The 13157-nt window shown below is 37.2% G+C and overlaps 1 protein-coding gene across 1 annotated transcript in view; it reads right to left on the reverse strand.

The window, feature by feature from the left end:
- SGCG (sarcoglycan gamma) overlaps nucleotides 1-13157 on the reverse strand; it is a 122515-nt gene that overhangs the window by 64158 nt on the left and 45200 nt on the right. Inside the window, exon 2 of the mRNA XM_021678228.2 lies at nucleotides 8559-8753. Within this exon, the coding sequence (XP_021533903.1) occupies nucleotides 8559-8753 (195 nt within the window). The remainder of the gene's footprint in view (nucleotides 1-8558; nucleotides 8754-13157) is intronic.

Genomic DNA, 13157 nt, shown 5'->3' on the forward strand with positions numbered 1-13157 from the left:
TTTTGTCTTCGAAGGAAATGCCTCTAGGGTTTCAGTAGTAAGTATGTTTTTGGCTGCTGGTTAGTGGTAAATATTCTTTATCATGTTAGGGAAGAATGCTGGTCAACTATTTCTTTTTACAACCATTATATATGATATCCCATGTGGTGTGGTTGAGTGAAAAAAGGGCTGATTTCAAATCAAATGAAATGGATGCAAATTCTAATTCTTATTTTCTCACTCTGTGATCTCAGAAAAATTTTAAATTTCTGACAATTCAGTTAAGGTACACCTAGATTTATAGAGTGGTGCCTATCATGTGGTAGCAGGAGACAAGGTCCTAGGAAAAAATATACAGACCTTCTTCTTTTCTACCTTGTAAAGTAGAGCTAATAAAAGGACCCAGGGAAGGAAATAGGAGAGAAGGCACCACAAGAGAACAGCAGTTTGAGAGACAGGAAGAGACTGAAGGAGCATAAAAGACTCAAGAATTATGAGATGGTATGTCCTTTAGCAGCACAGATAATACAACAAAAAATGAGAAAAGATTAGCATGGTACTTTATGAAGATGACATGCAACTTCATGAAGAATTTTGTATTTTTAAGCTACGTATTTGAAATCATTCATAATATACCGCAAAGACAAAAAGAATAATCAGGCCATAGTGCCCAGAACACCTGGAAGGTTAAAAGGAAGGAGGAATGATTTGCCCTCTTATATATATGAAAACAATAATAAATTTAGCATAATTAAAATTGGGTTCTAAAACACTGTCAAAAGAAGTAACAAACAGGTAGATGAAGCATATAGCTCTGAAGTAGATTCAACTCATAAGAGCTTGTTATATGATAAAGGAAGCATAGTAACTAATGGGAAACACAGGATTATGCAATTAGAAGGATATGCAGCAAAAGTGATACCGAGTTACATCTGGATAGTTATATTAGGGGTAATTTCTTGTTTCTCAAGTCTTTTTTCTTTCAAAAATGCATACAAAACTTATAAACATTAAACTTAATAAAAGTTTTCAAAACCAAAAAAACAGATTATTCTGTAAATGGTGTTCATAAAACTGGGTGTTTGGGGAGAGGAATCAAGTTAAAACCGCTCCTCATATCATAAATAATCTGAATGGTGGTCCCTGAATTTGCTACTTGGAAAAGGTGGCATTATAAAGAGACGTTATATATGCATACGTTTGTAATGCTTTATATATTTGAAAGTACTTTACACATTCTAAAGCACTACACAAAGTTGTTATCGCTGTTACAATCATCACCATTTTCTACTACCCAGACATTAAAACCAGAATTTCCAGAGTGCTTGAATGTGCTTCTGTATATATCACCAATAGTGTGGTGAAACTCAGACCAGGTGATTCAAGCAGTATATATTTGGGGATTAAAGTAAGAGCATCAGGTTGACCAGCATGAGGAGCCTACATTAAATCGATTGGTCCACATTGTTTATTTATTTTATTTTATTTATTTATTTATTTATTTATTTATTTATTTATTTATTTATTTGACAGAGAGAGAGGGAGAGTGCACAAGCAGTGGGAGTGGCAGGCAGAGGGAGAGTGAAAAGCAGGCTCCCAGCTGAGCAGGGATCCTGACCCTGGGATCATGACCTAAGCCGAAGGCAGATGCTTAACCAACTGAGCCACGCAGACACCCCAGTCCATATTGTTTTAGACAACTAACAGCTGAGAACTCTACTAGAGATCAGATGCTTTTGCTGCCACTCACTTGGACATTTGCATACTAAGAAAAGTCAATGTTCTACGAACCACATCTACATCTCAGAAAATTGGGGGAAACAACTTTAAGGATACACAATTTATTCAAGTGCATTTACAAAGAAATTGAGAATTTGTGAGGGAATGTCATGGTCCATTCAGTATCAGATTCTATGAACAAAATAACAGATTAACAAATTTTTGATGTGTAATCTTGGATCCAACCACCCATCTGTAAATCCTACGGTGATTTTGTGTAATCAACCTAGTACTGAATTTGTGTTCCTTCTTGATCATAGCTAATTTCATACACATATGTGAAAGTTCTCTTTCATTTCTTCTCATTTTTTAGGACCATAAAGTATTTAACCGGGTACCTAAATTATGTGCAAGGCACTGTGATACGGTGATACGATTAAAAAAAAAAAATTACAAAGCTCTACTGGCCCCTCAAGAAGTTTCTCTGACATAAAAAGATACACTAATAGTACGGACAGCTTTGAGAGTTCAGAATGAGGCCTGATTAAAGTGTATTATTAGAGAAATTGGAAAATGTCTCTCAGACGGTGTGGGATTTGATCTGGGCCAAGATAGAAAGGTAGGACTTCAGTTCATTTTTAAAGAGTTTTAGATTATTTAATGGAATGGCAATGATGAGCTTGGTCATAGAAAGATTACCATGGAGAAAGACATTGAAGAGTCTAATATTAATTCTTTTTTTTTTCTTATAGATAAACTTATGTGTTTTTAGTTGTTGTTTTTTTGAAGATTTTATTTATTTATTTGACAGAAAGATAGAGAGAGCACAAGTAGGCAGAGCAGCAGGCAGAGGGAGAGGGAGAAGCAGGCTCCCGCCGAGCAGGGAGCCCGATGCGGGGCTCGATCCCAGGACCCTGGGATCATGACCTGAGCCAAAGGCAGACACTCAACCGACTGAGCCACCCGGGCGCCCCTCTAATATTAATTCTTAAGACAAGATAAATAATCCCCTCTGTGTGTCTCATTTTTTTTTTTTTTTTGAGTATGGTTATCTTTGAAATGCTGTTATTTCATACATTGTGCAGATAGAATACCTGAAATTGGTCTAACTTCCACGTTTGATGGTTGCATACAGTTCAAGCCTATGGCTATATAGCTATGGTGACTCGTGACCAAACAGCTTTAGTTACTGATTTAGTTATGGTTTTAATTCCCTGCTCATTATGCTAACAGCAACTACAGCATCCATGCAGAGACCCATATTTGACCAAGGGAGTGATGATTTTTGTCTCAGTTTGACTTTCCCTGGTATTTTTACAGTGAGAAGTTTCACAGGATGACAAGTACGCTCATTTTTTGCTCAACACAGAATAAAGAACACTTTGGCGAAAGGAGTTCATAATTTTGTGCCAAGTTTAAACTGAGCGTCTAAGTAACATAAATAATCACAAACAGTACATTGTGTGTGTGTGTACACAATTAGAAAATCATAGCTTGAACTTAATCTTAACTAAAACCAAGATTCTTACCCAGTCTGACTCCTAAGCTAATGTTCTTTTCCACTCTCTTACAGTCCCTCTAAGAGTCGGTTTTTGTTTTTTTAAACAAGTAACACTTTAACAAATAAATTAGGTTGGTTTATAAATTACAAGAAATTATCTTCATTAGCATTCGTGAGAAAAAAATTATGTTACCCAAAGACATTATCAGTTTTATATTATTGGTGGAAAAGGGAAACAAGTAAATACATTTATATTTGAGCACATTTACTTTGCTATAATACCCCCACGACAGGAGTGTGAATCTCGTATCCGGGTTAAGCTGATGACTATCACTACGCAGCAAGACAAGAGCTTGTGAGACCCTGTGCTTTTGCTTTCTTATTTCCCAATTGTTAAAATATGTTTAAATCATTTACAGAAAAATTTTAATAAAAAAGAAAGTTGAAGGAATATCCTTGAGATAGAAATTAAAACTATGGTGCGATTTGTATCTCTAGACACCAGTGATAATAGGATTTTTGCTCCTGATACCAGGGATAATGAAATTCCTGTGTACTTGGAATAGCTCGAGGTTTATTTTCCTCCTCTCAACTCAGGCTTAATAATATCTTGACTTCTTAGAAAGAAAATGCCATTAAGTTAGTGCATATTCTTACCGTCTGTGACCTCTGGATCAATCCCACTCTATTATGACTAAGACATAAATCAAACATTTCAATTTGGTTTTTAGACTGGCAAGCACTGATGTAATATAATTCTTTTTAGAAAGATAGAAATAATTTGAGAAAATGTCAAGGTGCTGCTTTAAAATGCCACCGTCTCATGTTTTTCTTTCAATCCTAATTTCCATTGGTGTGAAAAATGGATGGCAAAGAGAGGGAGGCAGCATCAGTAATCAACATCAGATCACTGACAATGTGATGACCATGTGGGCCAGGCTTAGGCAAGGGCAAGGATGGAGCACACGAGGCTGCCAGCCTGCTCTTGGGCCACCAGCATGGTTCTCTGCAAAGGCAGGCAGAAGACAAATGGCAAAACATCGCTAAGTGGAGGTGTCGAGCATGGTAGACAGGTACAGCGAAGAAGTGAAAATCTCTTCTGCCATCTATGGGTCAGATAAAATTTCACTGCCTTCACTCTTAACATGCTGTTCTCCTGTGAGCAGAGACTTCATTCCTTTGTGGTCAGGACCGATTTTGTTAGAGGCTCCCTGCAGTTGACAACACACTGCCTTTTTCTAAGGAAACAACCAGAGGGAGCCCAGAGGGAGCTGAGCAAACAAAGAAGAGACTGAGCTCAAGATCCCCCAAGACCTTGGTAGCTCTTGGGGGCACCTGCCTGTGCCTGTCTCTCAGCGATTCCCAGAGACAAAGTATGTTGCTGAACATACTTTGATCTAAGAACAGAGTCATCTTAAAATACACTATTGTAACGGTTGCTAAACATATGATAGAAATTCTTCTTTCATTTTCTACTGCAGTAATATATTAAAAAAAATTTTTTTTTTAAGATTTTATTTATTTATTTGACAGAGAGAGACAGCGAGAGAGGGAACACAAGAAGGGGGAGTGGGAGAGGGAGAAGCAGGCTTCCCCCTAAGTAGGGAGCCCGATGCGGGGCTCGATCCCAGGACCCTGGGATCATGACATGAGCCGAAGGCTGACGCTTAATGACTGAGCCACCCAGGCGCCCCTGCAGTAAAATATTTTTAAATAAAACCCCTGCCCAATCTATTAAAACTCACATCTGTGGAATTTTGAAACATTCTAGCGGAAAGTATTCTAGTACAAGTGATTTGTTTTGGCTAAATTTGATCTCTTCAATAAATGAGCAGGGATTGACACAGACAGAAATGATTTCAATTTCAGTATTTTACATGTCATTTTTTCTTTTCGAATTAATTTCATTTTAGAAATGTAATGCTATTCAACATATTTGCTAGTAAGACCAGTAAAGAGATATGTGTAATGAGGTTTACTGGAGTAGCCTGCTTCTTCCCTTGGTCTCTCCCTGACTCTGTGTTTGAGGGCCAATTTCAGATTTCACCCAGGGAGCTCCCGAGAGGGTTGAGAACCACTATAGGAGAACTATAAGTTTAATTCTGATATTCAGTATTAACAATTCTGCTTTGATTACTCATACCCTTTTTTCCTCCAAATAAAGTATCTAAAGAAATTTAACTTTCAGCATTAATGTGTTGTTTTTTTTTTTAGCTTGGAATCATTAATCTTATCTTGTTAAAATTATATTCATTAAATGCAAGTAAATAAACAACCATAAAGGTTTTTAAAAAGAATCTGGGTCATTAAAAATTAAAGATGCCTTGTTTTAACATATTTACTGATAAGACTCATGGATATCATTTTATAACCATGAACACTAGAACTAAAACTAATATTGTATATTAGTTTTATAGAAGGAACTATAAAAAGGGAAAAAGGGAATTAGCCACTTCACTGCACTGATTTCTTTTAATGTCCACTTTCCTGACTAACGGATTTAGCTATTATGATGACCAACACAGAATATTCTAGAACCTTTATGTTTGGCATTAGTTGTTATGATTTCCTAAATATGACTTTATATTCAACAGATGTCATACATAGAAATTATGTAAAATTCTGTTACATGAAGTTGCAGTTCTAAGAGTGGAGTTACCCTGGTGAGCTACTCAAGATCTGGGGTCTCTGGAACCCATCCATGCCAGGCACATCAAAGCTGTTTAAGGCTTGGTTTCATTGCATTCAGATTAGTTCTCTTGTCGACATTTAACCTCTGTTTGAAGTCTCCATCTTCTTTGGCATCCTTGTGTTTTCCTTTTGTGATTTTTTACTTGTTTTCCCCTGTAATTTGATCTTGGCATTTTAAGATATGTTACTGGTGATTGGCTTTACTGTTTTCTATAGTAAAATATTAAAGTATGATGAGGTGACAAGTGCACTGAAATGATAGTATATGGAAGTTAATAAACCTGACATTACTCTATGTTGGGGATCTAAGCAGAGAAAGTCTTCTAAACTCTGCTAATTTGGCAAATTAAGGTTTTCAGTCTACCCTAATGACTGTTAGGTGATAGATAGGTTATTATAATTTAGGTAGAGAGTTATATACTAGCTGTTACATGGTCAAAATTCTATAGCTCCCTGCAAATGTTGAGAGCCCTATCTGACTTTATCATTTCAGTACCAAAGCTCTTGAAATCTTCCTTTATAGTCATGTTGCTTCCTTGGCATGTATGCATTCAAGAAAGAATACCGGTTTATATATGAATAAAATAAAAACGAAACTAAATCTTCTATAGAGAGAGATCTTTCAAACTCAGAAAAAATTAGAGCATAAATTAATTTACAACGTCCAGCCTTATAAAGCATGGGACATTCCCAAAGCAAGGGATCAAGCTCACACACATATGAGAATTACATCATTTATATCATCTCACTTTGAGAAGAATGACCCAAAGTCTACCCATCATCTTTTGATCAAATGTTGGCACTTTCTGCAGAATAATCTTTTTGTGGGTCTTCCCTTTTGATCCATGAATATAAGTGTATGTTCATCTAATTTTGTTGAAAGGGGCACTAAAGCACCCTGAATTAGCAACAGGTCCCTAATGTGGAAGGAGACACCATGCATGCTGACTCTATCTCACTAGAAAGCGCAGGCCCTGGACAGGGGCAGCAATGGCAGGAAAACATTTGCTGGTTTCTGTGAGTAGCTATCCTAAGTTGAAGTGGACTCAGCTGCTGGCACAATTTAGTTTAATGCAATTGAAATTTATAATATCCCACACTTGTTTTCAGTGCTATACAAGACAAGAGCACAAAATATACTATCACTTCCCATTCACATAGTTTATAAAGTTAATTCATATACACTTCTAACATAATGCCCATCTGCATTCATTCAAGATATATTTACCAAGTGCCAAACATGTGCCAAGATGACCAGGTGACTGATAGAACTCATGGTCCCTGATGTCAAGGGACTTTTAAATTTGGCCATCCTCCGCACCTGCAGGGCCCTGGGATGGCTTCTTTCTCCCGGGCCATTCTAAGGGTCTTTTTCCTAGTCAATTTCTCTCTACATTCTGCATAACTGAGGAGCACACTGCGGGTGGGTGCAGGTCCTTTAGTCAGGAGGCATCCCTGAGAGATCCCATAGTTTATAATTTGAGGACTTCAATCTCAGTTCACTCTCCAAAAAATATTAAAATAAATTTAGAGATAAAATGAAGGTGATGTACAGCACATGCATACCATATGCCGTGCTAGCTAAGTAAAGGTGTCCAAGGGAACTAAATACTATGGTGATGCTGTAAAAATATGGTTTTTGTAAATTTTAAAGAAGAAATCACAACTTATATTTGGCTAATTTAAACATATTATGTATATAGTATTTAAATATAACTTATAATAAGTGTTTATATTAAACATATATTAAATATATTAACACATTTTAAGCTATATTTTGATTGGATTGGTATTTTACCTCTTTGAATACAGAAAAATGTAAATACTTACTTATGTCAGCAAAATAAATAATGTGCCTAGTGGCTATAGAACAACGGCAGGAAAGAAATCCTTGCATAGAAAGTGAAGGAGACTCATCAAAGGAAGCCATGTCAGACTGATTGCTACAACTATTGTTCTGGATATAGCACATGCCTGTATCACACCTTCAAGATGCATGTAAGGAACAAACTGACCTACCTGTGATGTTCACTGCAGTATTTTTCTCACTATGACTATCTAGCAAAATTAAGACATTTTCATGTTAAATGAATATTTTTTTCAAAAAGTATACAAAATATTATCAAAGCATATAAAATTACCCAGCTATCTTGAAAACATGAGGCTGTTTAAAATAGACTATGAATTCCTTAGGACTACTAGTGTTATATCTGCTCAAATCTTTTGTTAAATGTTGAGTGGACATGAATTTATTGTATATTAAAACGAAATTTTTAAAAGAATGAGAAAGTAGCACCTGGATGGTTAGTATTTACGGACTAATGAGATTAGAAAACATGATTTATAGAATTTTACATAATAATGGATTAAATAATCATTACACACTTTTGACTCAGTCAACCACGAACTCGAGTGATACAATTTTCCCACATGTAGAGGGAGTGAATAACATAAAAAATTGCAATAGAAAATAAAAAAACCCAACACCCTATAGTTCATAGTGAAATTAAGAAAGAGTAAATGTATAAATACTTTGCTACTGAGAATTCTGATCTGGACAGAAAACAAACATTAATTCCATTAAAAGAGGCTTCCACCAATACAATATGGATGAAGTGATACAACAAACAGAACAAGAACATGCTTACCAGGAAAGGAAGCTACTTACTGGGGAAAACCACATCACTTTAAGAATCCAAATTGTAAGAGCAAAATTCACAAGGAGGATGATGAGTAAAAGAAGAACAAATAAGTAGAGGCAACGCTTTCTCCAGCCATAAATGCCAATTGTGTAGACACACTGGTTCTCTGGCCTCTGTATGTGGGTGCCTTCTGTGGTTGTAGTGTACTGTTCACGGACCATCTGCCACGGGGTAGGGGGAGGGTTGGAAAAGGGAGAGGGAGGGGGTGAGGGAGAGAGGGAGGGTCAGAGAGACACAGAGACAGGGAAGTAGAGAGAGAAAGGGAGAGATGGAGTGTGGAGAGATAGAGAGGGAGGGGAGGAAGGAGGGGGAGAGGGGGAGAGAGGGAGGGACACAGAGACAGAAACAGAGAATTTGTTTGTCAATACTGATTTACTACAAGTCCAACAAGATAATACTTTTTACCCCAATAATAAATTTCCAGAATTAAGATGAGTTTTAAAAAGAACTGAATATTACTTTGAAACATGTCACTATTTCAAGCACAGAGTGATATTTAATCTATCATTCAAAATAGTTTAGATACTGCCAATTCATCTGAAATCCAGTGACCATATTTTCAGATTTTAATCAATACATTTAATATATACAGACAACTTTCAAAATTCTGCAGGGTTAATCTTGGAATTGAAGCATCAAACTAAAATAATCGACTTACCAAGTTTTTATAAGATTCAGTGGGAGGAAAATCAAGCTGATACCTATGTATCTTTCTAAAAATGGAATCCAATTATTTAGTTTTTATGTCAAATAATTAAATCACATCTTTTTTCACTTGCTAAATTACTCAGAATTAAAGGTTCTCTTCAAGATACCTACCACGCTAATTTTTGCCTATAATAAATTTCCCCAGTATTAACCTACTTCCGAGAACAATCAGAATGTATACGTGCATACAAATGTTTACAAGTGTTCATTGTTTCATGTAAACTAGACTAAGAGCTTTCATAACAATTTCAACTCTATGAGGAGATTTTAAAGAATTATTTTTTATTTCACTTCACAACGGTGGAAAGAAGAAAGTGTTTTTAATTTATAAAGTGAAGATTAGAGATTATTAAGACTTTCCTGATTGTAAATGCAGTAAAATGATGAATCAGAACATAAAATATTTTCCTCTGGGACTTTTTTATGCAAAGGTGTTATGTTTATTTTTAGAAATGGTTTGGAAGTGTCCTTATTAAAATAAGTCATAGTCTGAAATAATTCTTTAAATCTCACTCCCACTCAACAATTGGATTTTCCTATGTTCTATTTGATTATATAAAACTGTGCTATTCATCACATAGGATTTTCAAATACTCAGGACAATCTACATTATTCAAAACCTAAATGCTTACTGATGTCATAACTGGCATAACTTATTTGCTCATTTCTTTGAGCTCCTCAGTCTTCCTGACATTAGAGTCTACCTCATGCATGCAGTTGCTCCAAAGTCCAAGGAATCATCCTTGCTTCTTCTCTTTTCCCTTCAAATTTCTCATATCTTATCGGCTCTGCCTTAAAATGTATCCCGAATGTGTCCACTCCTCTTGCCCCCACACTAGTTCAAGCCACCACAAACTCTCTTACCTGCATTACTGTGAAACAAGTTTCCCTTCTTTCCTTCCAGAAACCATGCTCTACCCAGTAGTCAAATATGCAAAATGAAAGCTAGCTCTTAGCATTCTGTTCTTTCAAACCTTCTAACGGCTCTTCCCCACGCTGAGAATATCTGAACTCCTCTGTCACCTGCCAGATTCTCCACAAATGGCCTTTGCTTACTTCTTCAACATCATCTACTACTACCATTTTGTCTTTTGCTTGCAGTGCTCCATCTGCTCTTTAATTGACCAGGTTAACTCACCTCAGGACCTCTGTCCTGGGCATTCTCTCTACCTGAAACACTCTGCTGTTTCCTTCGTAGCTTTCAGTGGCAGCTCACATGTCATTTCTTCAGAGAAGTATTCTCTGGGCACTCAGGTCACTTTCCATTGCCTCCGGCTATTATACTTATTTCAAAGTGCTGATCATTATCTGTAATAATGGTGGCAACTCCAGAATTTCTGTGAAGCACAGGCTGAGAGACTGCAATTGGATTGGGAAGGGTGGCCAGGGAGTCTGAATTTATAGCAAGTACACTACTTTACAGCATCGTTACAGATGGGTAAGAATAGCTTTCCAAGAATGTGTGTACACAGGGTTTCCAACTGCTACATATTTCTGTTCCTACATAGAGTTTCCTATTGCTGGTGTAACATATTATCACAAATCTGGTGGCTTAAACCAACACAGTTTTATTATCTTACAGTTTTGGAGGTCAGAAGTCCAAAAATGGGTCTTTGGGGGCTAAAAATCAAAGTGTGGGCAGGTTTATATTCCTTCGGGAGGGTCTAGGGAAAATCTGTTCCTTCTTTTTTCCAGCTTCCAGAGGCTGCCCACACTCCTTGGCTACAGCCTCTATTTATGTTGCCTCAGCTCCTTCTCTGACTCTAACCCTGCTGCTTGCCCTTCATAAGGACCTTGTGATTACACCGGGCCCACTGGGGAATACAGGACAATGCCCCCATCTCAAAGGCCTTAACATAATCACAACTGCAAAATCCTTTTTACCATATAAGTTTCCAGGGATTAGGACATGAACATATTTGGAGGTCATTATTCTACCTTTCATAGAAAGCTTTTGTTCACACTTACATAAAATGGGAAAAACCTTAATATCCATTTAAGGCAATTTTGTTGTGGCTTACAGGAGAGCCAGTAGCAATTCCATTATGAGGGTAGTCCTTAACTCCCTCTAATTTTTTTTAAATTTTATTTTATTTTATTATGTTATGTTAGTCACCATACATCATTAGTTTTTGATGTAATGATCCATGATTCATTGTTTTCATAAAACACCCAGTGCTCCATGCAGTACATGCCCTCCTTAATACCCATCACTCCTGGGAATCTGTTTTGATTATTCACCTGTTTTTTGACTCCTCCTCCTTTGAATGTAAACTCTATGTGAGTCTTGTTCATTGCTATGTCCCTAAAATAGGGTAACTGACAAATAATAGGCACATAATAGAGGCCTTAAGGGAATGAGTGAATGAAAAAATTGAAAAAAAAACTATTGAATTTGAAAAACACTACTTGAGCTATCTACCTGCCAGGGACAATGATAGCAAATGGGGCTAGATAGATGGAGTGAGTCCTCTGAGTTACAGACTAAATAAAACATTCTATGACTTATGAACATACTGAAAACATTAGGAAAAGATTTAGTAGTTGTGATCTAACACTTTTCTTTTTTATTATGTTATGTTAATCACCATACGTTACATCATTAGTTTTTGATGTAGTGTTCCATGATTCATTGTTTGCGTATAAAACCCAGTGTTGCATGCAGAACGTGCCCTCCTTAATACCCATCACCAGGCTAACCCATCCTCCCACCTCCCTCCCCCGAGAACCCTCAGTTTGTTTTTCAGGGTCCATCGTCTCTCATGGTTCATCTCCCCCTCCAATTCCCCCCCCTTCATTTTTCCCTTCCTGCTATCTTCTTCTTCTTCTTTTTTTTAACGTAAAACGTATTATTTGTTTCAGAGGTACAGGTCTGTGATTCAACAGTCTTACACAATTCACAGCGCTCACCATAGCACATACCCTCCTCAATGTCTACCATACAGTCACCCCATCCCTCCCACCCCCCACCACTCCAGCAACCCTCAGTTTGTTTCCTGAAATTAAGAATTCTTCATATCAGTGAGGTCATATGATACATGTCTTTCTCTGATTGACTGATCTCACTCAGCATAATACCCTCCAGATCCAGCCATGTTATTGCAAATGGCAAGATTTCAATCCTTTTGATGGCTGTATAATATTCCATTGTATATATATACCACATCTTCTTTATCCATTCATCTGTCCATGGACATCTTGGCTCTTTCCACAGTTTGGCTATTGTGGACATTGCTGCTATAAACATCGGGGGGCATGTACCCCTTCGGATCGCTACATTTGTATCTTTGGGGAAAATACCCAGTAATGCAATTGGGTCAGAGGGTAGCTCTATTTTCAACTTTTTGAGGAACCTCCATACAGTTTTCCAGAGTGGCTGCACCAGCTTGCATTCCCACCAACAGTGTAGGAGGGTTCCCCTTTCTCCGCATCCCCGCCAACATCTGTCATTTCCTGACTTGTTAATTTTAGCCATTCTGACTGGTGTGAGGTGGTATCTCATTGAGGTTTGGATTTGGATTTCCCTGATGCCGAGTGATGTTGAGCACTTTTTCATGCATCTGTTGGCCATTTGGACGTCTTCTCTGGAAAAATGCCTGTTCATGTCTTCTGCCCATTTCTTGATTGGATCATTTGTTCTTTGGGTGCTGAGTTTGATAAGTTCTTTAAAGATTTTGGATACTAGCCCGTTATCTGATATGTCATTTGCAAATATCTTCTCCCATTCTGTCAGTTGTCTTTTGGTTTGGTTGACTGTTTCTTTTGCTGTGCAAAAGCTTTTTACCTTGATGAAGTCCCAATAGTTCATTTTTGCCCTTGCTTCCCTTGCCTTTGGCGATGTTTCTAGGAAGAAGTTG

Source organism: Neomonachus schauinslandi, chromosome 3 (assembly GCF_002201575.2).
Source record: "Neomonachus schauinslandi chromosome 3, ASM220157v2, whole genome shotgun sequence".
Classification (NCBI taxonomy): domain Eukaryota; kingdom Metazoa; phylum Chordata; class Mammalia; order Carnivora; family Phocidae; genus Neomonachus; species Neomonachus schauinslandi.